The sequence below is a fragment of the Pithys albifrons genome, chromosome 21, assembly GCF_047495875.1.
Source record: "Pithys albifrons albifrons isolate INPA30051 chromosome 21, PitAlb_v1, whole genome shotgun sequence".
Taxonomy (NCBI): Eukaryota; Metazoa; Chordata; class Aves; order Passeriformes; family Thamnophilidae; genus Pithys; species Pithys albifrons.
In genome coordinates, this window is record NC_092478.1 from 9,096,817 (window position 1) to 9,124,385 (window position 27,569).

Genomic DNA, 27,569 nt, shown 5'->3' on the forward strand with positions numbered 1-27,569 from the left:
CACTGGCACCGAGCACCGACACTGGGCATCGGGCCAGTCTCTTCCCTTGCACCTCGCGGCCGGAGTGGCACACCCCCGAACTCCCTCCCTGGACGCCCCCATCCCTTCACCCAACCGATCCCCACCTGCACCCCATCCCCCTTGGGCCGATGCCACTCGGGATGCGAGACCGCCAGGTGCCAACCGGGATGCGACACTCACCCGTGACCCCAACCCCCCGTGGCACCCATGCTGGTGGGCGAAGCTCCCGTGCCCTCCCCCACCGCCTGCCTTGGCAGCTCCCCCCTCTCTTCCAGCGATTTTGGCAGAGACGCGCTGGCTTGGAGAGAGCAGCGAGGAATTAAAAAAAAAAAAAAAAAGAGAAAGGAAAAAAAAGGGGGGAAAGGAAAAAAAAACCCTCCCCGAGCAGCTAACCCAATCGGCGGGAGAGGCTCGTGTGTGTTTGGCCTTTCCTCATGACGTAGTGTCCTGTGCCTCTCTCCCCCCTCTCCCTCTCCTTTTCCCCTCCCTCCTTACCCCCCTCCCCTTCCCCTCGCATCCTTGGAAGCAACAATTAAGCAGCTCTGGGATAAAACACACAGCCCGCGGGAGCACGGGGGCATTGCTTCAAGAGATGGCAAGGCAGGCAGCTGCACCCCTCCTTCCCGGAGTCCTCCTCCTCCTCCTCTCCATCCTCCCGGCTACTCAGCAAGGAGGTAAGGAACGGAAAGGCTCCTTCTCTTATCCCAGGCCAGCGCTTCGCCCCGGTCCTGCGGGAACCCTTCGTGGCCACCGGGGCTGCAGCCTCCTCTCCAAGCCCCCCGAGCAGCTCCACGCCTGCCCCGGCTGTGTGGCCCCGAGGAGGGACTGTCACCCACCCTGCCCTACCTTGGGGACGTCCCCGAGGGTGGGTGGGCAGGGGGGTGGGCAGCCCTCCCGGCTGCCACCTCCGCGAAGGGCTTTTTGCTCCCCAAACCGGCGGGTGGCTTGTGCCATGCTCGGGTGCGATGGGATGTCACCGAGGGTGGTGACACGGGGCAGTCCTATAACGGCACTGCTGCGCCAGACTCCGGTCAGGGGGAGGCTCTGATGTGCTGCGTCCTGGCGAGGGACTTGGGGACACCAGAAGCTTGGGGACACAAGAGGCTTGGGGACACAAGAGGCTTGGGGACATGAGATTTGAGGACATGAGGCTTAGGAATATGAGAGGCTTGGAGCCACGAGAAGCTCAGGAACATGCAGGCAGGGCGCTGGGTTTGGCCACCAGATTGCCATGGGGGTGAGAAGTGCCAGGTGGGGGGAGGTGGCACCCGTCATCCCCCGGTGCGGTGGCAGTGCGAGCTGGAGGGGAGCGGGTGGGAGCGTCCCGCAGCCGACGTGTGCGAGCTGCCCGCAGCGTGTGGCCGTGACAGCCCCCGGGGCTGGTGCAGCTGCCGAGCGGCTCGACCCACCCCAATCGCAGGAGTGGACTGGAGTGGACCCCACACCGCCCTCATTGCACTTGTGTCACCAGCGCCGGGTCCGGCCACCAGAGCGACACGAGCCCCAGGGGCTGTGTGCCACCCCAGCCCACGCACACGCGGCCGGGACGGGGAGGTGACAGCCAGCACAGCAGGTGACACAGCCGGGGCCGGCGCAGCAGGTGCCTGCCTGGGGGCAGGCTCGTGTCTTGGGTCGGGCTGTGAGCTCCCACCGGGGCGGGCAGAGATGCTGAGCACAGATTTAGAGCCCACTGAGGCAGCCAGACCGGACAGGGGGCTATGAGGTGGTGACAACATCTCGGAGGTGGGACAGCCACCTCTGGAGAGCCGGGGGGGCTGTGCCACTGACAGCGAGTGATGGGCAGAGCCACCACCATAGTGGGGTCGCTGCCAGAGATTCTCAGACGGACACAATTGAGGACCGGAGGAGGGGAGGGGGCAGGATCCCGTGGGCAGTGCCAGGGCTGTGTGGGCACCGAGACAGCTACAGGCTGGGCTATCCCTCACCAGCTCCATCTGCATGGGCCTTGCAGCTCCCTGTTCTGCCCTGGTGTGGGGGGCTCCCAGGAGCCTGTCCATGGGCTGTTCCTCCCTGGCTGTGCAGACAGTGGGACCCCAGAGCTGGGCAGCTACCTGTAAAGCCGAGCTGCTGTCAGTGCCTGATCCTGGTCAAGGTGCTGGGTGGGATGTGCTCAGTGCCAGGTACTTTCTGTCTCCAGCAGTGATGCTCTGTGCTGGCTTGCTGAGCCATGGTGGCTTTGGTCCCCAGCTGTCAAGCAGTGTCCAAGTGGGACTCTGCAGCTGTTCCTGAGCAGTTTGGGAATGTTGGCCTGACTCCAGGCTCTGGCTCAGTCTCCAAGGGTGTTCGCTGGTTTGGGAAGCAGCTCACTGAGGAGGTGGCCCTGGCTGTGGAGATGGTCACTGTGCTGGTGGGACACTGGAGAACTCTCCCCGGGGAGGACTGAGCAGTGTCTCTGCATCCTGGTGTGCTCAGCCATGTTCCTGGCATGCCAGCCCTTGGGGCCAGAGCTGGGACAGAGGCACAGCCAGTGGCACGGTGTGGGGGGATGCCAGGGTGCTGTGGGGGGCACCTGGAGAGGGCTCACAGCAGTGTCCTCCAGCAGCTGCTGCCTGCGCAGCTCCAAACCAGCTTGGCAGGAAAGGGAACCCTGAGAGATCCCAGAATCGAGGGGGAAAATGAGGGACCCTCTTTCACACACAGATTGTCCCCTCAGAGCAGTGCCAGGGGGTTGAGGTGGCCCCTGGGGATCTGTCCCCTGGGGATCAGAGCTGTGCTGGGCACCGTGGGCACCTGCAAGGCTGGGCACCAGTAACATGGGGAAGCTGCTATGCCTTTTCCTAAAGGTGCCAAGTGCAGTGTGTCCCAGTGTTTGGAGCAGGACACCCATCTCTCAGAGCTTCCATCCATCCCTCAGGGCTTCCCTTGGAGAGCATGGGGAATCCTCTGGCAGAGACACCCACAGGATTGGGAGAGGGTCCCCAGGGAGGTCCCAGCCCTGCAGGCTCTGGGGCCACAGGGGGCAGCTTGGGGGGGGCAGAGATGTGGGCGCTGGGTGTGCTGCCATCCAGCCTGGTGTTGTGGGGACTCTCCAAGGGCACCCAGCGTCCTCAGGGTGCCCCAGGGCCAGTAGTGATGGGGCTGGGGTGGCATCTCCACTTCCCAGCCGGCCTGCTGGGGCCGCTCCTTCCCCAAACAGCTCTCAGGGCGTAGCTCATCTGCCAGTGCTCAGAGATGAAAGCTGGAGCTTCAGGGGGGCTGGAGAGGAGCCAGGCTCCTGACAGCAGCCCCCCTGCTCCCCCCGAGCTGCTACCAGTGAGCTCGGGCCGGGATGCAACACAGCTTCAAAGTCACTTGGAGACCAAATGTTTCCATAACTTTCTCCCAAGAAAAAGAAAACAGCAGAATGAGGGAAGAGGGGAAATGTTGGTGGTTATGCACTGAGGCTCCTCCAGGAGTGGGTGCCCATGGGCACAGGGAGGGCAGCGAGGTACGAGGGCTGGCTGCCCGGTGAGCGTGTGAGCTCATGTCCTGTGGTGGATTCTCCAGCCTGGTCTTGGTCTCAAAAACTGTGGAATAGAGAAATCATCGGTATTTCTGGCTTGTGAAGCCAGCAGTGAGCAGTGGGGCAGGTGGGAATGGTGCAGCTGATCCCATCCTGGGATTGGAAGCAGCACCAGCAGTGGAACAGTGTGGATACCACAAATAGTGTGACTTGTGGGATGGAACTGGGGGACAAAAAGGCCTGTTCCTATAAACAAGGAGGCTCCACAACAGATCCTGAGCACTGCCATGGGTCAAACCCCAGCACAGCTGGGGTTGCACATGTAGGTGCAAATTCTCTGCATCAAGAAGACATTCCTGGGGTGGGTGCTGGAATGTTGGGGACCAGCACTATGCTCTGCAGGTTTACAGTCAGCCCAGCCCAGGGGACAAGCTGGGAGCCTGGGAACCCCCCTTTGTGGGTCCTGACAGTTTCAGGGCAGGGGCAGAGGCAGCACAGAACTCCTTCCGTGCTGGAAGACTGGTGACTCAGTTTTCCCTTCCCCATGTGCCAAGGGAATGGATCTTGAGGACAAACGGGGGCATGCAGACCCCAAACTAGGCTAGGGGCTGCTGTTCCTGAGGCTGGAGAGGGACAGAGACTGTCCAGAGGGTGATGGCCGTAGCCTGGTGTGGTCTTGGTGTAGCCGGTGCTGAGCTGGGCTGTTGCCAACACTCGCGTGTGATGGTGCTGCCAGTGGGAGGGACTGGTGGTGCTGGGAGGGATTTGGAGAACCAAGTAGGATAGAGACTCCACAGCAGTGCCTGCTCCAGGGAACAGCCCCTGAGCTGGGCTGTGGGTGAGCAGCTTGTAAAAGAGCTCCCAGAGAAGGGCAAAGCTGGCTCTGTTTGGCAGCAGAGTGGTCAGGGAGAGCTTCTGAGTGAAAGACCCAGCTCCCCAAAGGCACATGGTACCCTCCCACAGTCATCCTGCTGTCCCCTGGCCATCCCAGCTCTGCCAGGCCTTGCTGACCCCCTCCATGTTCTGATCTGGGCATGCTGATGGCTGATGAACTGGAACATCCCCCAAAAGGTGTTGAGGCACTGGGATGAGCACCGTGTCTTGACCCTTGGGTGGCATCTGAGGGATGCCTGGGGAGGGGGCAGTGACAGTGTCCCCACAGTGGGACCTCCTGCCAGAATCCACTTGGAGGGTGATGATGATGATGAAGGGCTGAGTATGGCACCTGTGGCTGTAGGCAGGTGCCAAACGGAACTTTCTGGGCTCCTCATGCACTGCAGCAGTGCCATGAACCATCCTGCCTTCTCCCTGCTTCTCTGGGTGTCACTGGCACAAGGGGACAGAGGGAGATCAGCTGGGGTCCCCCAGCACTGCCCCAGCACCACCGACCTTGCCTGGCTGTGGGGGCTGAGGCTGGGGAGCACCGGGAGGGCTGAGCATCCTCTCCTTGGTGGAGGACAGTCTGTGGTCCCCGGCCGGACCTGGCCGTCCCACCGGCACTGGCTCCCAGTGGCAGCGCAGTGTCCCCTCCCGGCAGGGCGGGGGGGAAGCACAGGCGATGTGTGGACGCTCCGAGTTTGTTTGGAAACAAGTGAGAAGTTCGGGTTTTGTTTATCCAAGTTTAGGGGAGGGAGAGTGGGCGGGGGAATGTGCCGGGAAAAGGAGCTGCTCTGTAACCCCCTGGCCGGGAAAGGAACTGCTCTGTAACCCCCTGGCCGGGAAAGGAACTGCTCTGTAACCCCCTGGCCAGCTGCCAGGCCGGGCTGTGCCGTGCCAGGAGGGTGAGCCGGTTACTGGAGCGATGACCGAGCATGTATCCCCTCCATTCCAAGAGACATCAGCTGCTCCAGGGCTCTCTGCCCTGGCAGGACCTTGGGAGGGGTGTTAGGGGGCACAGGGCTGAGCCCCACTCTATGGGGAGCACGTGGGGCTCGTGTGATGGGTCCCGTCACGGGTCCTCCAACTGCGTGTGCATCCCCAGGGATTTGTGTCCTGCTGGTGTGTCCTGCCACCCCCTGTGCTCGACACCCCTACTGCACACGTGTGCCCTGACATCCCAGTGCATCCCAGTGCACCTCTCCAGTGGCACTGGGAGTGTTGGGGAACATGTGGGAGCTGGGCCCAGGGAACACCCTCCTCCCTGCCACTGGTGGGGCAGAGCAGAGGGCTGTGGTGCACAGTGTGGGGGACCCCCAGGGTTTGCCCCTGGCACACAATGTGCCTCCCACTGTGGTGTGCCAACCCTGCCACCTGCCTGTCCCCTCAGGCACTGGCTCTACCCTGCCCAGCCCCTGGGCACCTGCAGCCCATGGTGATGTTGCCAGGGCTGTGTCACTGTGGGCACTTGGCTCCTGGTGGTACCAGGTACCCCCCAACCCCACCCTGGTTACTGGGGAGGCCACTGCAGGTCCTCAGGTCCCAGCCATACCACCACAGGACCCCCAGTGCTTGTCCACCCTGAACTCCAGCCCCTCTGCCCAGTGCAGGCAGGAGGTTTGGCTGCAGCTTGTCACAGGGGTGCTGGGCACTGCAGCCACCACCACCTCCTCTGCATGGCTCTGTCCGGGTAACCCCACTGCAAATCCCACAGCAAATCCTCTCCTGGAGCCAAAAGTGGAGCATCCCCCTGCACTGCAACCCCCTTGTACCCCCAACTCACCTGCAAGTGTCCATGGCCCTGGTGGAGCTGGGGGCACCACCCAGGGGTGGCTGCCTGGTGGTCTGCAGAAGATACACCTCTGCCAGGGTCTAAAATAGCCAAAAACCCCCACTGTGGCCTCTGAGCATGAGCTGAGATGCCCTGGAAAGCAAAGAGACCTGAGGGGTGACCCCAGTGTCACACAGAGAGGCAGAGGGACATGGCAGCTTCAATGGGTCTCAGCGGGGTCTCCCCAGTGTGTCACGCCAGTCCCACTGGCCTGAGCTGGCTCTTCCCACTGGCATCTCAGGGGCAGGGCACCAGCAGGGCATGGGGAAGCCCCAGCCAACGGGTTTGACTTGGACCAGCATGAGTTGCAGTGATAAACTGAGACAGACTCTCCTCCCACCATGCATGATCATGCCTGAACCTGTTCCCTCAGAGCCATGTGAAGCTGGAGGTGATGGAGATGGTGCTGGCTGTGGAACAGGATGGGATTTGGGAAGCAGGTCTGGACAGCAGGCAGCTTGCTGTTCCTCCTTCCTGTGCAGGTCCAAGTCCTGCTGGCACCTCCAGTCAGATGCCTTCCCCAGATCCCAACTGGGGCACCTCCAAGCCCTGTTATCACTGGCACGCTGGGGGAATTGAGGGGTGCAAGGAAAGGCACATCCCACATCCCACCCTCCACAGGGAGCAGCACAGGAGGTGTCACACTCCCCACAACCCCCTCTTTTGGGACTCCTGTGGGGATTTTAATGAGGGTTCCTTCTCTTGCAGGGGTCCCTGGTGCTATCCCGGGAGGAGTGCCAGGAGCAGGCTTTTTCCCAGGTAAGAAGCTCCAGGCATCATTGCAGGGATGGGCAGGTGCCTGAGGGGTCCCTGGATGCCTCTGAGATACCATGAGAGGCTGGGGACCTACCAGCTGGGATCAGGGGACAGAGGAACACGCTGTTTGGCTGCTCAGCCCTGTGTGGCTGTCCCAGCACCAGCCCCATGATGTGGGACAGGACTGTGTGGCAGTGCCCGACTTACCCTGGGGGCCACTAGCCCAGGGCTGGCACCTACACCCTTGCCCAGCTGTGGCCACCAGAGGTGCTCACAGGTCACAGCTTTTGGTTCAACCAAAAGCTTGGGGACACCCCAGGGGGGATGCCCCACCCCCTTGCACCCATGTGACCCTCTCTGCCTCCCCATGGACCCCCAGGAGCCTGGCACGGGCAGGTGAGTGCTCACAGCAGCAGGTGCTCAGGCTGTGCCATTGCTCGCAGGTGCTGGAGTTGGAGGTTTGGGAGCAGGTGAGTGCTGGCACCTTTTGTTCAGGGTGTGCTGGGATGGAAGGGGGGCAGCACACCTGGCAGAGCTGCCTTGTGGTGGGCAGGGGGTCTGCCATGAGGCTGGCCCTGTCCCACACGGTGTCCCCCTCCCTGGGGGATGCTCAGAGGAAGGACGGCTCTGACCCCACTCCGCTCACTCTCCCCTAGGACTCGGGGCTGGAGCCAAACCTCCCAAACCAGGTAAGAAGCCCTTCCTTGGCTCTCCCATCGCCAGCCATGCCAGCCCTCACCTTCCTCTCACATGGCCAAGGGGTTCCCCCAACCCTGGGCACCCCCATGCCTGAGGCACACAGCAGCCCTGCCTTGCCACACCAACAGCCTCAAGGAGCTTCAGCGTGCTGCCCCCTCACCTCCAGCCCCCCTTCTGGGATGCTTGTTGCCTGCAGGCCTGTGCCAAAGCATCTGGGGAAGCTGCAAAGCCGGGAGCTGGTGCTCGGGTGGGAAGTTGGCAGCACCTCTGCCCACCTGTGATCGTGGCTGAGCAGCTTTTGCTGGGGCTCCCACAGCCTCGCTGGGGTTTGCCTGGCCCAGAAATGAGGGGGGAGAGAGGACATCACTGGGAGACAGGCGAGATGTTGGCAGGGGGATGCAGAGCCTGAGAGCACCAAGCCTGGGGCACGATGGGGAGAAGCTGGGGCAGCAGGGACTGAATGTGCAGGGGGCAAATCTGGTGCCAAGCAAGACCATAGAATCATAGAATGGTCTGGGTTGGAAGGGACTGTGAGGATCATCTCATTCCACCCCCTTCCATGGGCAGGGACACCTTCCACTACCCCAGATTGCTCCAGGCGCCATCCAACCAGGCCTTGGGCACTTCAGGGATGGGGCAGCCACAGCTTCTCTGCCCAACCTGTGCCAGGGCCTCACCACCCCCGAGTGGAGAATTTCTCCCTAACATCTAATCTGAATCTCTCCTCTTTTGGTTTAAAACCATTCCCCCTTGTCCTATCACTATCAGCCCAGTGCCTGTTGTCACCCACGGAGAAATGCTGCTTTAGGCAGATGGGGGTCTGCCCTCCCTGCCCACCCCAGGGGTACCCGCTGTGCCCGGGGCAGGGTCATCCCACCCCCTGGCCCCCCGAGCCGGCCCGTCTGCGCGGCGGGAGCGCCAGCCCGAGGCGGGGGCCGGCAACCTCCGTTTACTCAGATTTCAGCTCGTGGAAAGAAAAACAAGGCCCTTTATTTCGGCATAATTAAAACCAAACGCGGGGCGGCCGCGAAGGCGCAGCCGGAGCGGTGTCCGCGCCCCGAGCCAGCGGCACTGGAATTTGCGCCTGGAGGGAGCGAGGGCTGATGAGCCCCAGATGTTGGAAGGCAGTGCTGGCCGGAGACCCAGGGACTCATTCCTCAGCCACAAACATTTTGGTTCCGTCCCCTCGTGGCCCGGCGGGCTGGGGGGTGGCTGAGGCAGAAGGGGACGGGATGGAGGACCCAGCTGCTAGCAGGGACATTTGCCACCCACCGCTGTGCCCGTCCCCAGGGCATGCTCCCATCCCACCGGGATGGTGCAACAAGGAGTACTCTGCTCCTCTGGGCTGCCCACCCATCTCACCCCACTTCTCTTTCCAGGGGTCGGAGGACTTGGGGGCCTCGGCCCACTTGGGCTGCAGCCAGGTGAGCACAGACCACCGGCCACCCCCACTCCGGACCGTCCCCGGGGCGATGTCCCCAGAGACCTGCCATGGGGACAGCATGTCCCTTGTCCCCATCTCCATAGCTCGTCATAGCTTGCCTGGGGGGGTCCCACCTGGTCTGGGCACCCTTCCCACACCTGGGGGACTGCAGTTCCCAGCAGGCAGCCTTGTGGTCCCCCAACATCATGGCATCAACCACAGCGGGGTCATCCCCACAGGCGAGGAGGAATCCGGGGTCTGCAGCAGAGGGATGGTGCCTGGACATGGTCAGCCAGCCCAGCTGGGGCTGAAGGAGTGACAGCACCCACTGCAGGGTGCCCAGGTGGTGTTAGTGGATAGGAGCAGGAATCTGGGGGGATGCAGGACAGGACAGTGCCCACTAACCACCGCCTCGCCCAGCCTAATGCCAGCCCTGGCCCTGCCTCACAGCCTGCCACAGCTCACCACCCCCTGTGCCCACCGTGGAGGGCAGGACACCTTCTTGGCAGCTGTTTTTTGGGGATGTTCATGGTGGTTGTTCTCCCCACAGGTGCTGCAGGTCTATTCCCAGGAGGTGCCTTCCCTGGGGCAGCCTTCCCAGGGGCTGCCTCTGCCGCAGCTCTCAAGGCTGCTGCAAAAGCTGGTGAGTGGTGAGGGGTCTGAGCAAGGTCATGCTGAAGCTCCTGCAGCTCCTGGGCGCTCCTGGTGTCCCCTGGGAGTCTGGGTTAGGAAAGATTTCCCCATGCAGCTGGGGGAGGTGCTGCTCCCACTGGGATCCCTACGAGTTTGGAGGGACCCAGGCACAGGGAAACTGGCCAAACCTGAGCCTCCAGGAGGGGAGAGCACCAAGCTACCTGATCCCTGTGCCCAGTGCGGGGGACCCACCCCCGGTACTGCCTCAGGGTGTCCCCTTTGCCCCCCAAGAGCCATCGTGATCTTGTCCCTTCTTTGGCACCGTTCCTGCCACCTGTAGCTCAGCGGTGGCATCTCCCACTGGCACACTCCTCTTCCCAATGCCCCCAGGTGCTGGCCTTGGAGGCGTGGGTGCAATTGGTGGTCCTGGTGGCCTCGGGGTCTCCACAGGTAGGAAATACCCCTCGACTCCAGTGTAGCCAAGCCTGGGGCAGACTTGTCCCCGTGCCCACCAGGGTGGGCAGGAGCCGGTGCCGGGGGCTCAGGGGTCTCTGCTGCCTGCAGGTGCCGTGGTACCGGGCGCGGTGCAGCCCGGGGTTGGCGCGGCAGGGAAACCCCCTAAAATACCAGGTAGGTGCATGGCCCCAGAGCCGGAGGCCAGGGTGGGAAACGATTGTGTCTGGGCACTCATCCCTGAATTTCTCTTGCCTGGCAGGTGCTGGGATTCCTGGAGCTTTTCCAGGCGGCATCCTCCCTGGTGCAGGTGAGTGGAGGGTCCCCACCCCACCAACACCATGCCAACCTCTGAGGGGTTCCCACCCCACCAGCATCATCCCAACCTCTGAGGGGTCCCCACCTCACCAGCATCATCCCAACCTCTGAGGGGAACCCTGTCTTGCCAGCATCATTCCAACCTCTGAGGGGATTCCCACCAGCAGCATCCCAACATCCAAGGGGAACCCTGTCCTGCCAGCATCATCCCAGCCTCCAAGGGGGTCCCCATCCCACCAGCAGCACACCAACCTCTGAGGGTATTTTCTCCATCCCATCAGCAGCACTTCAACCTCCAAGGGGATCTCCACGCCACAACCAGCACTCCAATCTCTGAGGGGGTCCCCACCCAGCCACCAGCACCCCAAACTCCAAGGGGTGCCTCCACAGTGCCAGCAACCCACATTGGGCAGAGCACCCTGCCCTGCCACCTCCTGCCTCCCTGTCTGCCCTGCAGCTTCCAAACCCTTCTGCTGAGGTCACAGTGACATTTCCTCCATGCCTTTGGCATGGAGGGACCCGGCATCTCCGGGGATCTCGTGCCAAGCTCAGCAGGAGCAGGCGGCACCGGCACTGGGAGAGGAACTGGCACAGCCACGGCAGGGCTGGCGGCGTGGGAAGGAGGGGGAGGAAGTGGCGGGGAGAGAGGAATTCCTCAGTGCAAAGTAATTTGGGGGAGGAAAACTTGTGAAAACAAGATGTTTCGACACTGTCCGAAGAAGAAGTGTGTTGCTGGACAGGAATGTCTTTTCCATGTCTGAAAATGCACAAGTTATAATGAGAGACATTTGTAAAAGGGGGAAAAAAAAGCAAACCCAAACCAAAAAAATCAAACCAGAAAGAAATTTGAAACCCAAAAACCCAAATGACTGCCAGGCCAAAACACTGCCTGCTGCCCAGGAAACCTTGGGGTGCAGCAGGCAGGACCCTCCTGCTCCCTGAAGAGCCCCAAGCCCACTGTGCACAGACCACTGCCCGGGCTTGGCTGTACCACAGCATGAGCTGGGCTTTGCTGCCACCAGTGAGACCCTCTCCAGAGTGCCATGTTCCCTCCAGACCACCTGATCTGCCCCCTAAACCCCAGGCAGCTCCAGGGCTGGAGCAAACTTTCCCCTTACAGTTGAGGGGGCAGGCAGGCTGGCACAGAGGGGCCCTAGCAAACCCCTGAGGATGGAGGTGCCCTGTCTCGCAGTCAGTTCTGAGCCAGAGATGGGTGATGAAGGATTTAGGAGATGGGTGTCAGGGTCTTGGGTACCAGAACATAATGATGCCCCAGCTCATGCCCTGTGTATCTGCTGCAGGTGTCCGCTTCCCTGGCGTAGGAGTGCTGCCCGGAGTACCCACTGGAGCTGGAGTCAAGCCTAAAGCTCCAGGTAGGTCCCCTCAATTCACTGGGAACACCTGGCTCCAGCTCTACCCTCCCAATCCCATTGGAGCTGGCTCCAGCCCATCCTTTGGGATCACAGCCCTACAGGGCACCTCCAGCAGAACCCACTCAGGCTAATTTGGGCCTCAAGGCCCAGCCCCAGAGCTCACACAGGTGTTTTGTGTTTCTTTTTAGGAGTTGGAGCCTTTGGAGGAATCCCTGGTGAGTGTCCTGTCTCTCTTGCCTGTCCTTCTCTTCCTTCCCAAGCCTGTTCATCGCAGCCATGGTCTCCCCACACCAGAAGATGCCTCAGGGCTTCCCAAGCCCCCCAGTCTCCTCTCCTGGAGTGCCCTGGGGTGCTCCCCTCTCTCAAGGACTGGTGGCAGTCATGGTGCGGGCTCCAGGTGAGAGTCTGCTGTTGGCTTTGCAGGACTGGGAGGTTTTGGAGGTCAGCAGCCTGGTGTCCCTCTGGGGTATCCCATCAAAGCTCCTAAACTCCCAGGTAAGCCACCATGGTCAACGGGGCTGCGGGGGAAGGACCCCCATAGTGTCAGCAGAAGGACCCGCCGTTCCCTGGGGCTGAGCCACTGTGCCCACGGGTTCCCTGGACCTGGCAGTGCTGGGGCTGGCCCTGGGACAGCAGGACAGAGCCAGGGGCTCTGGGCAGATGGGGCACCCTGCCTGTGGCTGCCCCAGGGGCAGCTGCTGGGGTGATGCCTCTGGTCTTGGCCCTGGTCCGTGTGGATAGTGCTGTGCTTCTCTCCAGCTGTTGGAAGGTAGGAAAGGTCACGTTCTGAGGGTATGCTTTGGGCCAGGCCACCCCAGGATGTCCCTGCCAGCTCCTCCTGGCAGGAGGCACAGCCCTTGCAGGGATCAGTGGCTCTGTGACTGCTGGGATTGTGCCAGCCATTCACCTGGGCCAGGTGTCCTGGCTCAAGGGGCTGTAGCCAAGGCCACCTTGGGGCTCCAGGCAGGTCCCCATCCCCTCCACCCAGAGGAGGCTCAGTCCCAGCCCAGGGAACCCTGGTGGAGCTCAGCACCCCCTTCCCAGGCTGGGCTGCTCAGGCTCCCTCCACCTCCCAGCCCTGTGCCAGGTGCCGGCCGTGCCCACAGATGGACAGTGGTGGGTGCTGTGCCCTCCAGGGGCCATGCTGCCAGCTCCAGGGACATCCCTGAGGAGGAAAGCAGACAGATCGGGGCAGGCACCCACATCCCTGGGGCGCCGCTTTCCCCCCTCACAGAGCGGCTGAGGCAGGAGAGCCCTGGCGAGGGCAGCCCCCGAGGGGAAGCACATCCCGGCCCGGCACTGGTGCCAGCCCTGGCAGCTCCGCCGGCTGCCCCCGACGGGGTCCGTCACCACAATGCTTGGCCCGTCCCGGTTTCCTCCCGCGGAGCTCAGTTACACTCGTTGGGGCGACCCGGCCCCACCGCCGCTGGATCCTGTCTGGGCTCCTGCCCCAAACTGCCTTTCATGGGGTGCCCGGTGTGCAGAACCAGCTGCCAGCCGTGCCTGGCTCTCTCCCACCCTGGCACACAGCCCGGATGGAATGCCGAGGCTGACCCACCTCATGAGGAGCCTTCACCAAATGTACCAGGGGAGGACACCCCCGCCGTGGCCAGGGAGCCCTGTAGGGGTGCCCCAGCTGTGGTTTCATCCGGCAGCCCTGACCCTCCTGGAGTGTCGGGGGTGCCGATTTTAGGGGTGTCCCCAGCTGTGGTTTTGCCTGGCACTCAGGGGTGTTGGGTGTGCTGATTTTAGGGGTGCCCCCAGCTGCAATCTCACCTGGCACTCAGGCCCTTCCTAGGGTGTTGGGTGGGGGTTGCCAGTTTGTCACCTCTGAGGATTTGGGGGCTGGCAGAGCAGGAACAGACTAGAAAGGCTCTTGTTTTGATGCTGTAGATGGGTCCAGGGACTGTCACACATGGAGGTGTCTCCTGCACTGTCCCCACTGCAGTAGGTCTGGGTTGAGAGGGGATGAGGGGACAGCAGGACAAATAACCTTTCCAGTGGAAAGTCATCTTTTTGGATGATTTGCTCCTGTGCTGTCCCTGCTCAGGAGGTGGCCCTGGGGTCATCCCCCTCCCTGGGGGCTCAGCCTGAAGCTCTGGTTGAAATCAGGGTCCCACTGATGTTGTAGCAATGGGGACCACTCCCCAGTGTCCAGCTGTGCTTGGGTGACATTGGTCTGTGTGGAGGGTTTTCCATGCCAGCTGCTGTGCCCATCAGCCTGAGCCTTCCTGGCAGTTCTGGTGTCATCCTGATGGGCATAGCCCCAGGGCAGGAGCTGGTGTCTCATCCAGCTTGGGGTGGTGAGGGTCTGGACCTGGTCCTGGCAAAACCTTTGGAGACCCAAGGACCTGGACTCTTGGCCCTTGGAGTCACCTCCATGAGTGTCACCCTGAGCTTTCACAGCTTTAGCATGAGCAAGGTGCTGATAAGGTGCCCCAAGATGGACAAGGGAGGCCCCCAAGGTTGGGGACACCCAGCAGAGCTCAAAGCTGCTGCAGCCTAGGAAAACCTCTGGCTTCCAGCAACACTGTGCTGGTGTGGGACACCATGGGACAGCCTGACAGGGTGGAGGGAAATCTGGTCCCCACATGCTGGCTGGTGGGAGGGGACAGCATCCTGCGCCCAAGGAGATGCTGTGCCATGAGCAATCCCATCCTGGCCACAGGCAGCCACATCCCCGCCCTGCCCACCACCCCTCAGCAGGAGGCTTTGGGGTGTGAGACACCCTCCACCCCACGTGGTGTTCCCATCAGACATGTGGCAGCCCATCAGGAATGTGGCAATCTATCACTTCCCTCGGGCTGCTGCCAGCAGGGGTGGCAGCTGGGCGCTGCTTCCAAGTGCACAGTCCCTGAGTCTTGGGCATCCCCGCTCTGTTCCGAGCGCTGGGATCCGGCTCTTTCGCAAGGAGACGTTTCCCTGGCCACGATGTTCCTGCTTTAATCCCTCCCTGTCCCTTCTCTCTGACCTCCTAACAAGGTCACGTTTCAGTGGAGGCTCCCAAGCCCTGATTCCAATTAAAACCTTTCCTTTGGAGCTGGCTGTGGTGCAGCCAGCTGGGTACAGCTCTTGCCGTGGGGCTCTCGGGGGACCCCCCGCTGGAGTAGGGTCATGGGAGGCTCCTGCAAAACCAGCTCCAGGTGCCGCAGCCCTCGGCTCGAGGCTGGAGTGGGCGGCTCTCTTTGGAGACACTGCTTCCAAGGTGAAGGAGGAAGGAGAACAGCATCTCCTGGCCCAGCTCCCCCATGGGGATTTATATCCTGGAGAAATTACTATCTGAATGGAAGGAGCCCCCAGGGCTGGTGCTGCACAGCCAGCTGGTAGAGAGGAGCAGAAGGAGCACAGCCACGGGCAGCCAGGTGCTAACCCACCACCTTCTCTCCTCTCCAGGTGGCTATGGATTGCCCTACACCAATGGTAAGCTGCCCTACAGTGAGTGCTTGTAGCCCTCACTCTGTGGTCGTAGCTCCTTGTGGCTCCACTGGCTGCCACCACAACCTTGTGGCCCCTGACCCTTGGGGTGGTGTGAGGGGCATCCTGCTCCCAGGGTGAGGTGGTCCCCTGGGGACCTTGTGCCTTGTCCACCATGAATGTGGACCTGGCTGGGAGCAACTCAACTCTCCTGGCATCCCATGCCATTGGCTGGGAGCTGTCAATCCATCCTGAGCCACTGCCAACTCCAGACAGGGATGTTTGAAGTGGCATCTCAGCTGGGGAGAAACAGGCTCTGATATCCCCCCCATATCATTTAGCACCAGCGGGAGGAGACCCTTTGGGCCAAGGGAGCTGCTCCATCTGCCTCGTCGCCCTTCCCCGAGCTGGTGCCTGACATGGCTCTGCTGTTGTGTTTGTGGTTGCAGGCCTCAGGCCCGGTGGGATAGGAGCAGGCCTCGTGGCAGGGAAGGCAGGGTATCCCACCGGGACAGGTACACTCTGACCCCGCAGCCCCGGGGTGGGGGACTGGCATGGGCAGGGCAGGGGGACCGGGCACCCCGTCACTTTGGGGTGTTGGGCACTGTCTGCTGACCCCAGGGACAGCCTGGAGGGGTGCACCACCTCCCAAAGGTGAGGGAGACAGATGCTGGCAGGAGTGCCCGATCCCCATGGTCCCTGTGGGGTGGGGGAGCTGAGGTGGGACCAGCCTTGGGGTCTCAGCGGTTGCCCATGTCCTTCCCAAGGAGTCGGAGCACAGGCGGCCGCAGCAAAAGCAGCGGCCAAAGCAGCAGCGAAATACGGTGAGTCGCCCTCCATGGCACATCTACCACACATGTCCCCAGCTGGGCAGCTGGGCCCTCCCTCCCAGGCTGGGGGCATGTTGGTTGTGTCCCTGCCTCGCTGGGCTGACCACCTTCTTCTCCCCTGTGGCAGGAGCCGGTGTCCTGCCTGGGGTTGGCGGCATCCCTGGAGTTGGCGGCTTGGTACCCGGCGTCCCAGGAGTTGGAGGTGAGATGATGGCTCAGCCCTGGGGCTCAGGGGAGGGTCACCTCCCCTTGTCCCACACCACTGACTTTCCTGCTGTCCTGCAGTTGGAGGGCCAGCGGCAGCAGCAGCAGCAGCAAAGGCAGCAGCAAAGGCAGGAGCCTTTGGTGAGTTCTCTCTGTCTTGGACAGATCTCGGGACATGGAAGAGCACGACATTGTTGTCAGGGCTGTGTGACTCCACCACCTGCCCCAGCAGCCCCTGTCCCATCTCCTGGGGTGCTCTCCCAGCCCCCTGCCCTGGCTCCAGTGGCTTTTTGGGCAGTGATGAAGGGCTGGCCAGCCCCTTGTGATGCAGCAGCCTGGCATGGGGCAGTGCATCCACCTCACACACTTACTCCACAGGAGATGGGGGTTTTGCTGTGCCAGGTGCCAGCAGGGTGCCCAGGGACATGGAGTCTGCACTGAGCTGTCATTCCCTAGTGGAGGGATGCTCCTGGTAATGCAGATCTCCTCTTCTCCACTTATTCCTTGGCTGGTTTTTGGGAGAAAAGCAGCAAAGTGCTCATTGGATCAGCCAGGGAAAACATGCCAGCCCTGGGCACAGCTGGGATTTACAGCCACAGCCTTGGGGTACCTTGGGGGTCCCAAAGCTCCTGCATGGCCAGGTGGGCTCCAGACCACTGAGGTGGTGTAGGGAGCTGGGAATCACAATCCCAGGGTCCCTGAGCAGTTAGTTTGAGAGGACAGGGAATCCCCTCCAAAGCCAGGTACCCTGGAGTCTCCTGTGAGAGCCCAGTGGCAGAGTGGGGTGTTTGGGTGCATTTGACTTCTCTGCTTCCCTCCAGCTCCAGGGGCAGTGCCTGGCGTTGGTGTTGGTGGTGTCCCAGGCCTGGTACCCGGGGTTGGAGCTGTCCCTGGAGTGGTGCCCGGAGTTGGAGCTGTTCCTGGAGTGGTACCCGGTGTCGGAGCTGTCCCTGGGGTGGCAGGTGACTGTCCCCAGGAGCCCTGTCCCCACCACCCGGCTCTGCAGGGCCATGGTGGCTGAGGGTCCCTCTCTCCTTGTCCCCAGGGGTGCCGTCGGCAGCAGCAGCAGCAAAGGCAGCTAAATATGGTACGTGTTGTGAGGAGCCCCCTCTGCCCCTGGGACCTGCTCTCCCTTTCCCACCCATCCATCACACACAGGATGTGCCAGGGTCTGCCCTGGGGATGACTCCTGATGGAGGATGGGATGTGCTCCAGGCTTGGCTTCATCCCCTGGGCAGGACCTCCTCTAGAGTGTCTGGTGGCTGCTCCATGAAAGGGACTGATGAGACCCAACTCATGTCTTTGGACTTGATCTGAAATCTTGAGTTTTCTCCCAAATCCATTTTTCCAGCAGCAGACCTGATAGAGATCCCTGGTAGAGGGACCCCTACACAGGCTCACCCACTGCCCTCCAAAAACCTCGTGGGATCTAGAAAGTGCATCCAACTGGGTTTTTCATAACCCAGGTGCCCAGCAGGGCTAATGCCCCCCTGGAGCTCCAGTGGGGATGAGGGACATGGGAGGTCGGGAGGTCAGGCACAGAGGGAGGAGACAGAATTGGCACTGGGGGTCTGTGTGCTGCTCCAAAAGCAAAGCCAGTGGTTACCTGGCCATGTCCCAGAACCTTCTCCATCATCACTGTGAAACCCTGGAAATGCCCAGGAGGATTCATGCTTGATGGGAGCTCTTCTTTGAGGGTTAAACAATTGATGCCCATTTTTTTCTTTTTTTTTCTCTCCACATCTTGTGGGAAAAAAGGCTCCCCACATGCCCAGGGAAGGATGGGATTCAGGGAGGAAATTTGCAGTGGTTACTCTGTGCTGGCATGCCAGGGACCTGCCAAGCAGGGGGCCATGAGGACAGCCCTTCTGGCACTCAGCCCTTCCAGAAGTGACCTGATGCTTGTCCCTTTGGCCAGTGGGTCAGGGCTGTCAGTGTCCTGGCAGCTCCCCAGTCTGACCAGTGCCTGGCCACACTCAGCCCTTTCAGACAGACACTGGAGGCCACCAGCCACTTCTCCTTCATGGCCTGTTTGGCTGCAAGGCTCAATGTCCCCATGATGAGGACTATCTTGAGGCCCCTGTGATGATGAGGATCATTGTGGTCCCCAGTGCTGGTGACTCTCCAGACAGAGCCATGGGACCAATCCCTCCCTGGCATTGCTGTGGCCTCTCCTTGATGAGGCCGTGGGATGCTTAGCTCACCATGGCATCATGACGAGGTCCCACCCCTCAACTGTTCCTGCAATGAGCTCTAACATCTCCCCTCTTGTTGCCTGTAGGAGCTGGTGTTCCCGGCGTTGGCGTTCCTGGTGTTGGTGTTCCCGGCGTTGGTGTAGGTGGTGTCCCAGGCCTGGTACCTGGAGTTGGAGCTGTTCCTGGAGTGGTGCCCGGTGTTGGAGCTGTCCCTGGGGTGGCAGGTGACTGTCCCCAGGAGCCCTGTCCCCACCACCTGGCTCTGCAGGGCCATGGTGGCTGAGGGTCCCTCTCTCCTTGTCCCCAGGGGTGCCGTCGGCAGCAGCAGCAGCAAAGGCAGCTAAATACGGTACGTGCTGTGAGGAGCCCCCTCTGCCCCTGGGACCTGCTCACCCTCTCCCACCCATCCATCACACACAGGGTGTGCCCAGGCAGGGGAGTCTGCCCTGGGGATGACTCCTGACGGAGGATGGGATGTGCTCAGCCCAGCTCCCAGCTGCTGCATCCAGGCTTGGCTTCATCCCCTGGGCAGGACCTCCTCTAGAGTGTCTGGTGGCTGCTCCATGAAAGGGAATGATGAGACCCAATTCATGTCTTTAGACTTGATTTTAATTCTTGGGTTTTGTACCAAATCCGTTTTTCCAGCAGCAGATCTGGCACAGGATCTGGTGTCCAAGGGCTCAGTCTCACTGCCTGGGTGGGCAGAAATGCCTGGCAGAGGGACCCCTGTCCAGGCTCCCCCATTACCCTCCAAAAACCTGGTGAGATCCAGAGAGTGCATTGAACTGAGTCTTATGTGGTCTATGTGCCCAGCAGGCCTATTGACACCATGGAGCTCCAGAGGGACATGGGCAGGCAGAAGGGAGGCTGGGAGCTCAGGCATAGGGAGGAGACAGAATTGGCCCTGAGCCTCCATACAGTGCTGGGGGTCCATGTGCTGCTCCAAAAGGTGGAGCCAATGGTTACCTGGCCACGTCCCAGGACCTTCTCTTCCATCACCACTATGGAGCCCTGGGAATCTTCAGGTGGAGACATGCTTGATGGCAGCTGTCTTTGAGGGTTAAAAAATTGATGCCCATTTCTTCCATTTGTCCTCCAGGTTTTATAATGAAAATGTCCTGCCACATTCCCAAGGAAGGTTTGGATCAGGGGGAACCTTAGCAGAGTGTGCTCTGTGCTGTGGTGCCCCTGGCAATCAGGGCAGTTCTCACACTTGGACCTTCCAGAAGTGGCCTGAAGTTTGTCCCTGGGACAGTGGGTCAAGGGCAGCTCCCCAGTCCCCATCGTGCCCACCATGGCACGATGATGAGAGCAGAGTCATGATGAGATCCCAGCTTTCAACTGTTCCTGCAATGAGTTCTAACATCTTCCCTCTTGTTGCCTGTAGGAGCTGGTGTTCCCGGCGTTGGCGTTCCTGGTGTTGGCGTTCCCGGTGTTGGTGTAGGTGGTGTCCCAGGCCTGGTACCCGGAGTTGGAGCTGTCCCTGGAGTGGTGCCCGGTGTCGGAGCTGTCCCTGGGGTGGCAGGTGACTGTCCCCAGGAGCCCTGTCCCCACCACCTGGCTCTGCAGGGCCATGGTGGCTGAGGGTCCCTCTCTTCTTGTCCCCAGGGGTGCCATCGGCAGCAGCAGCAGCAAAGGCAGCTAAATATGGTAAGTGCTGTGAGGAGCCCCCTCTGCCCCTGGGACCTGCTCACCCTCTCCCACCCATCACACACACACAGAGGGTGTGCCCTGGCAGGGGAGTCTGCCCTGGGGATGACTTCTGATAGAGGATGGGATGTGCTCAGCTCAGATCCCAGCTGCTGCATCCAGGCTTGGCTTCATCCCCTGGACAGGACCTTCTCCCTCTCCAGAGTGTCTGGTGGCTGCTCCATGGAAGGGACTGATGAGACCCAACTCATGTCTTTGGATTTGATCTGAATCCTTTAGGTTTTCTACCAAATCAGTTTTTCCAGGAGCAGACCTGACAAGGGATGTGATGCCCAAGGGCTGAGCCTGGCTGCCATTTGGGCAGAGAGACCCCTGCCCAGGCTCATCTGCCACCTTCCAAAAACATGACTGGATACAGCAAGTGCATCCCACTGGGTCTAGCAAGACAGGAGTCTGATCCCTCCATGGCAGTGCTGTGGTTTCTCCTGGACAAGGCCATGGGATGTTCTGCTCACCATGACACAGTGATGAGAGTAGAGCCGTGATGAGGACCCAAATTTCAACTATTACTACAATGAGCTCTAACTTCTCCTCTGTAGGAGCTGGCGTTCCCGGCGTTGGCGTTCCCGGCGTTGGCGTTCCCGGCGTTGGCGTTCCCGGCGTTGGCGTGGGTGGTGTCCCAGGCCTGGTACCCGGAGTTGGAGCTGTCCCTGGAGTGGTGCCCGGTGTCGGAGCTGTCCCTGGGGTGGCAGGTGACTGTTCCCAGGAGCCCTGTCCCCACCACCCGGCTCTGCAGGGCCATGGTGGCTGAGGGTCCCTCTCTCCTTGTCCCCAGGGGTGCCGTCGGCAGCAGCAGCAGCAAAGGCAGCTAAATATGGTACGTGTTGTGAGGAGCCCCCTCTGCCCTCGGGACCTGCTCACCCTCTCCCACCCATCACACACACACAGGGTGTGCCCAGGCAGGGGGGTCTGCCCTGGGGATGACTCCTGATGGAGGATGGGATGTGCTCAGCCCAGCTCCTGGCTGCTGCTTCTGGGCCCCAGGGCTTTATCCCCAGGCCAGGACCTCATCTAGAGTGTCTGAAGGCTGCTCCATGAAAGGGAATGATGAGACCCAATTCAGGTCTTTGGACTTCATCTGAAACATTGGGTTTTGCACTAAAGTTGTTTTCCGTCAGCAGACCTGACACAGGATCTGCTTGTGTGGGCAGAGACCCCTGGCAGAGGGAGCCCTGCCCAGAGTCCATCAACACCTCCCAAAAACCTGGTGGGATCCTGGAAGTGCATCAAACTGGGTTTTGCAAGACAAGGGACCCATGTCACCCTTGCACCACTGTGGCATCCTCTAGATGAGGCCAGGGGATGTTCTGTTCACTGCAGCATCATTATGAGAGCCACGCCCTGACAAGATACCAGGACCTTTCAACTGTTCCTGCAATGAGCTCTAACTTCTCCTCTCTTGTTGCCTGTAGGAGCTGGCGTTCCCGGCGTTGGCGTTCCCGGCGTTGGCGTTCCCGGCGTTGGCGTTCCCGGCGTTGGCGTTCCCGGCGTTGGCGTTCCCGGCGTTGGCGTTCCCGGCGTTGGCGTGGGTGGTGTCCCAGGCCTGGTACCCGGAGTTGGAGCTGTCCCTGGAGTGGTGCCCGGTGTCGGAGCTGTCCCTGGGGTGGCAGGTGACTGTCCCCAGGAGCCCTGTCCCCACCACCTGGCTCTGCAGGGCCATGGTGGCTGAGGGTCCCTCTCTCCTTGTCCCCAGGGGTGCCGTCGGCAGCAGCAGCAGCAAAGGCAGCTAAATATGGTACGTGTTGTGAGGAGCCCCCTCTGCCCCTGGGACCTGTTCCCCCTTTCCTACCCACCCATCACACACACACAGGGTGTGCCCTGGGGATCACTTCTGATGGAGGATGGGTTGTGCTCAGCTCAGCTCCTGGCAGCTGCATGTGGGCTCAGCTTGATCCCCAGGGCAGGACCTTCTCCCTCTTCAGGCCATCTGGAGGCTGCTCCATGAAAGGGACTGATGAGACCCAACTCATGTCTTTGGACTTAATCTGAAATCTTGGCTTTTTTACCAAAGTTGTTTTCCAGCAGCAGACCTGACACAGAATCTGGTGCTCAAGAGTTCAGCTTCACTGCCAGTCTTGACAGAGATCCCTGGCAGAGAGACTCCTGTCCAGGGTCACCCAACACCTTCCAAAACGGAAGCACATCACTGCTGTGGTCTCTCCTGGATGAGGCAGTGGGATGCTCTGCTCACCACGGCATGATGACGACAGCACAGCAGTGATGAGGTCCCACCTTTCAACTGTTGCTGCAGGGTGGTCTAACTTCTCTGTGCTTGTTGCCTGCAGGAGCTGGTGTTGGTGTTCCTGGCATTGCTGGAGTCCCTGGCGTTCCCGGCGTCCCTGGTGTTCCTGGTGTCCCAGGCGTGCCCGGAGTGCCTGGTGTTCCCGGTGCCGTGCCCGGTGTTGGAGGTGAGTGGGTGGGCTGCCACCAGCTGGTGGGATGATGTTGGCCTCACCTGTCCCCTGACTGTCCCTTTTGTCCCTGCAGTGGGTGGCCCAGCAGCTGCAGCGGCTGCGGCAAAGGCAGCAGCAAAAGCTGCGGCAGTCGGTGAGTTCCCACCAGCCATTTCCAGGGAGGGAGAAGGGATGTCTCCCCAGGGGTGAGGTGGGGCACACTCTGGTGCTCTGGACCATGGGGAGGTCAGTGGGACCTCTGCTATGGGGCCTGGTCACTTGGTCACATATGGGAACCTCTCTGTGGGAGCAGGACGTGTTCCCGGCGTTGGCGTTCCTGGCGTTGGCGTTCCCGGGGTAGGCGTGCCTGGAGTGGGTGTTCCTGGAGTAGGCGTGCCTGGAGTTGGTGTTCCTGGTGTTGGCGTGCCCGGTCTGGTGCCTGGTGGGGTTGGCATTCCAGGTGAGACAGTGTCCAAAGGACACTCAGGTGTCCCCAGCGGTGCTGGCTGAGGGGTGTTGGTGTGGCCACCACAGCCCATCACTGCCCCTCTCATTCACCTCTCCCCCAGGAGTTGGTCCTGCCGCCGCTGCCAAAGCAGCCGCCAAAGCAGCCAAGTTCGGTAAGCCAGGATCTTTCCAGGGTTATCCCACCTGTTCTGCCTCGTGCTCCCCCTCCTGGTAGGGGCTGAGGCCCAGCCCTGCATGGGGATCCCTGGGGGTTGGGGTGAGGGATGAGTCTGTGCAGGGCTGTAGGTGGGATGAGATTATGGTTCTTCAGAGAGTTGGTCTGCAGGGAGACTCCAAGGCTCACCATCCAACCACCTTCTCAAACATCACTCCCTTCACTCTCCCTTCTACCCACCACCATCCATCTCAGTATCCATCTGTTCCCTTCTCTGTACCTCCATCCACACCTCCAGCCAACTATCCATCTCACCATCCATCCACCTGCCCACTCCAGCCTGCCATGCCTTCTCAGCCAGCTCCTTCCACCACATCTCTTCCTGAGCTGAAGCCCAAATCCTTCCCTCTCTCCTTGCAGGAGCAGGTGGCATCGCTCCTGGAGTGGGTGGCCTGGTTCCTGGTGTAGGTGGCCTGGTTCCTGGAGTGGGTGGCCTGGTTCCTGGTGTTGGAGGAGTCCCAGGTGAGGAGGAGGAATGGGGCAGGTGGTAGTGGCAACCTGGCTGGTGTGGAGACAGCCCTGGCGCAGGATAGGCATGAGGAGAACCTTGGTGGTCTCTGTCATCTCATGGTTCCCCCTGCCGGGACACAGACAAGGAGTGAGGGATGGGCTGTGCCCAGGCTGGCTGTGAGGAGCCCCCAGGGATGCTGAGCCCCCTCTTGCTGTCTCCACTCAGGTGTTGGAGTTCCAGGGGCAGCAGCGAAAGCAGCAGCAAAGGCAGCCAAATTCGGTGAGTTGGCCAGAGAAACCCACCATTCACACCCGGGGGGCCTCTGGGGTCTCCCCATCAGCCCAGTGTGGCACAGACTGGTCCAGCGGACACTGGGGGGCTCTGGGGGTGGGCACCACACACTGGGCACATCAGCAATTATGGGGATCACACAGGGATCAACCCCACGCTGCCTCACTCCCTCTCTCTGCAGGCGCAGTGCCTGGTGTCCCCAGAGTGCCAGGAGTGGTACCTGGTGTTGATGGCCTGCCTGGGTTGGTGCCAAGTGTGGTAGTACCTGGAGGTGGTGTCCTCCCTGGGGCAGGTATGTCCACACCCCACCTGGGCACCTGCCTGGGGACAGCAGTGGCCTGGGGTGATAAAAGCCTCTGAGCCACATGAAGGGGTGGCAGGGGGGGATGCAGGCAGGACAGGGGATGGTGGCACATGGGAGGGGGTGCAGGGGTAACCATCCTAACCATGGTGTTGTCCTTCACCTTGCAGGCATCCCCCAAGTAGGTGCTAAACCTCCCAAATTCGGTACGTATCACTGTCACCCTGCCCCAGGTCCACTTCTGCCTGTCCCCAGGCACCATCCCTGTGTGGCCCTTGGGGTGCTGACCTTGCTTCGTGTCCCCTGTGTGTCCCCTTGTGGCCTAGGCATGGGAGGTGGTGTGCTGTCACCCATGGGTGCAAAGTGCCACCTGTACCTCTTGCCTTGGACTTGCTGGGGCATTTTTCTCCTGCATGTGTCATGCAAGGGGTCACCCCCATCTGAGGGCTCTGACATGGGTGCTGAGGACATCCAGGATGGGTGCCAGGGTGCTGGGAGTGCTAAGCTGGGGGTGCCAGGTTGCAGGGGGACTTGGGGTTAATGTTCTCTCTCTGGCAGGTGTTCCTGGGGTTGGAGTCCCAGGGGTTGGTGCCCTCCCAGGTAAGTGCTGGCAGAGGGAGGGATATGGGCAGCAGGATGCTTTCCCAAAGGGATACAGGTGGAGGGATGCTCCTCCAGAGGGATGATGCCCCTGGGCATGAAGGTAGCAGGGCTGCCAGGGTAGGGCGGGCACACTTGGGGCTGGGCAAAGAGTGGGTCAGACACTGCCCCACTGCCTCGCCCCACTGATGCTCACCCATGGTCTCCATCACAGGTGGCCTTGGAGTTGGTGGCCTTGGAGTTGGTGGGCTCGGTGCTGGTGAGTGATGCTGGCCCTGGCCTTGGGGCTCTCTGGGCTGGGGTGCAGGGAGTGGCAGCTCTGTGCCAGCAGAATGATGAAAAGGAAAGGGGGTTTATGGGATGGAGGGGATACAGTCACTTTTGTCCCCTCCTGGTCCCCTGGTGCAGTCCCACCCCACACTGTCACTGTGCCCCATCCTGTGTCTGCTGCCTGCCCTGCTCCCAGGGTGTGATCCCGAGGGAATACCACTGCTGAGCAGGGATGGGGGGCCATAACACCGGTGTTCCCTATGCCATGGGAACAGGGGACAGCACCATACCATGTCCCCAACATGTGGAGCTGCAGGTCCCTCCTGAGGCCCCTCTGGGCCCATAGAAGGGTCTGGCTGTAGCTCTGGGGACAGCATGTCCGGGCAGGGGCTGCACTGATGCCCCTCTCTGACACAGGAATCTTCCCAGGAGCTGCTGGGAAACCTCCCAAACCCGGTAAGGAACAGCCAGAGGGGCTGGAGGACTGACTTCAGTCCCTGTCCCCGTGCCTGTCCCCCTCCCCCTGCCTGTCCACACACTCCCCACCCTCACTGGGGCTGTCCCATCTGCACGTTTTGGTGCTGTGGGGCCAGGTGAGTGCTGTGGTTTGGAGCTGGAGTGGGAGTTCATCCCCCACCACGCCACACTTGTCCCTGCTTGCTGTCCCCACTCTGCTGCTGCTCCCTGCGGGGCACGAGGCTGCCTGGAAGAAGCCAGATGGGTCCTACAGCAGGGACAGGGGCTTTTGCCACGGCTCCTGTCCCTGCAATGAGCAAGAGAGCCCAGCCAGGGTGTCCCCAGCCCAGGCTGGGGTGGCACTGCTGTCACAGGCTGTCACTGGCTGTTGCTTTTTCCCCAGGGGTTGGAGTTCCCGGCTTTGGCGTGTCACCGATATTTCCAGGTACCACCCCCAGCTCGCTGCCTCAGCACACACCCCGGGCACAGCTCGGTGCCCACCTGGCTCCCGGGGCCACGCACAGCCTGCAGAGGGCAGGGACACGGCCACGGCCTGGGGAGGGACCCCGGGGGCGCGGGCTGAGCTGGAGCGGGGCTCAACTAGGGGGGTACAGGGCAGAGAAAGTTGCGTGCCCAGTGAGTGCTGAGGGTTTCGCTCTTCTTCCAGGTGGAGTAGGCGCCCCACTGGGATTTGGTGGTGAGTGTCCATCCTCCCCTGCGGGGCGTTTTTGGAGTGGTGGGGTGCGCAGCCATCCTGCACCCGCCAGCCGAGGGGGGCGGGGAGGGTCCCGCTCACCCTGCTCTGCCTTCTCCCTGCAGGGAAGCCCCCCAAGCCCTACGGAGGAGCCCTCGGTGCCCTCGGCTTTAGAGGTGAGTGCTGCTGCCGGCACACCTCCTGCTCTGCTGGGACCGGCTCCCACAGCGCCTGCCCTTCTCCCGCACCCCCCAGGGGTCTGGGGGCGCAGGGGGAGGCTCACCCGGTGCATCCCACCCCTCGCAGGCGGCGTGGGCTGCGCAGCAGGGAAGTACTGCGGGAGGAGGCGAAAGTAACCGCTGCCGTCACCGGTGACCTCATGAACTTTGGTGCTACTGCATGGTCCAGAATGTAAATCCCGAGCAAAGTTGAGACACCCCTCCCTCTCAAAAACCCCGGACCCTCCCAATCCATCCCGGGGCCATCCCCGGCCCCACGTTCCCAGGAGGGATCCCGCACCTCCGGCAGCATCTGTGTTCCCCCCCCCCCCCCAGCCCCTCCGTCCCGACAGGGAGCGCGGAATAAACTGCGGGGAGCAGCCGTCCCGCTTGGTGCTATCGCTCCCTGCGGGATTCTGGGGGAGGGAATTGGGGTGTCGCACCCCTCCCCAGCCCCAGAACTGACCCCCCCGGGGCAGTGGGGGGCAGGATGAGGGGCATCCCCACATTGGAGGAAGGGAGGGAGGGAAGGGGATGCCGACAGCGGGGGGCTGCACGGGGAGGGATGTTCCTGTCGGCCTGGCCCCCCACCGCGGTCCCCGCGCTCCCCCCGGTTTGGGGGGGCCGCGGGCAGGAGGGGCTCGGTCCCCTCGTGTTGCTCACTTTGCTATAACTGGGTGGGACGTCCTCTACAGAGGGACTCGCTTCTGACAGACTAATAAAGGACAAGTTTTTAAAGGATTCTGGCTCTGTCCCGTGTCTCTGTTCCCCTCCCCGTGGTGGTGGCAATGTGGGAGGGGGAGTCTAGCCCAGCCCGTGGCTCTGCACAAGCCTGGGGACATGCTCGGTCCTTGGTCTGGGGACAACGTGTCTCACTGTGTGGTGACAGCCTGGGGACCCAGGGACTGCCCCTTTCCTGTCCCACAGTGACAGTTCCAGGGATCATTGGGATGGCCATGGCATGTCCCGCTGCGACAAGAACCCAGGGGCCGATCTGTGCTCTGTCCTGGGGGT

General features: G+C 61.5%; 1 protein-coding gene across 3 annotated transcripts; it reads left to right on the plus strand.

The window, feature by feature from the left end:
• The first annotated feature begins 491 nt into the window (after nucleotides 1-491).
• Nucleotides 492-27,276, plus strand: ELN (elastin). Of its 3 annotated transcripts, XM_071575210.1 has the most exons (42): nucleotides 492-695; nucleotides 6,900-6,950; nucleotides 7,391-7,417; nucleotides 7,604-7,636; nucleotides 9,026-9,070; nucleotides 9,620-9,712; nucleotides 10,093-10,152; nucleotides 10,267-10,332; nucleotides 10,418-10,465; nucleotides 11,775-11,846; nucleotides 12,035-12,061; nucleotides 12,270-12,341; nucleotides 15,240-15,266; nucleotides 15,710-15,775; nucleotides 16,028-16,084; nucleotides 16,218-16,292; nucleotides 16,376-16,435; nucleotides 17,116-17,256; nucleotides 17,340-17,381; nucleotides 18,576-18,713; nucleotides 18,797-18,838; nucleotides 19,877-20,014; nucleotides 20,098-20,139; nucleotides 20,739-20,891; nucleotides 20,975-21,016; nucleotides 21,612-21,809; nucleotides 21,893-21,934; nucleotides 22,485-22,607; nucleotides 22,687-22,746; nucleotides 22,906-23,052; nucleotides 23,162-23,212; nucleotides 23,635-23,736; nucleotides 23,951-24,004; nucleotides 24,198-24,308; nucleotides 24,488-24,523; nucleotides 24,876-24,917; nucleotides 25,132-25,176; nucleotides 25,605-25,643; nucleotides 26,047-26,088; nucleotides 26,311-26,340; nucleotides 26,463-26,513; nucleotides 26,644-27,276. In XM_071575210.1, the coding sequence occupies exons 1-42, from the start codon at nucleotides 614-616 to the stop codon at nucleotides 26,691-26,693; spliced, it is 2,922 nt and encodes a 973-aa protein (XP_071431311.1). In that variant the 5' UTR covers nucleotides 492-613; the 3' UTR covers nucleotides 26,694-27,276. The 3 variants fall into 3 exon arrangements, with proteins under 3 accessions (XP_071431311.1, XP_071431312.1, XP_071431314.1); XM_071575211.1 differs by lacking the exon at nucleotides 9,026-9,070; XM_071575213.1 differs by lacking the exons at nucleotides 7,391-7,417; nucleotides 7,604-7,636; nucleotides 9,026-9,070; ... (1 more) ...; nucleotides 10,093-10,152; nucleotides 10,267-10,332.
• The last annotated feature ends 293 nt before the right edge of the window (nucleotides 27,277-27,569 follow it).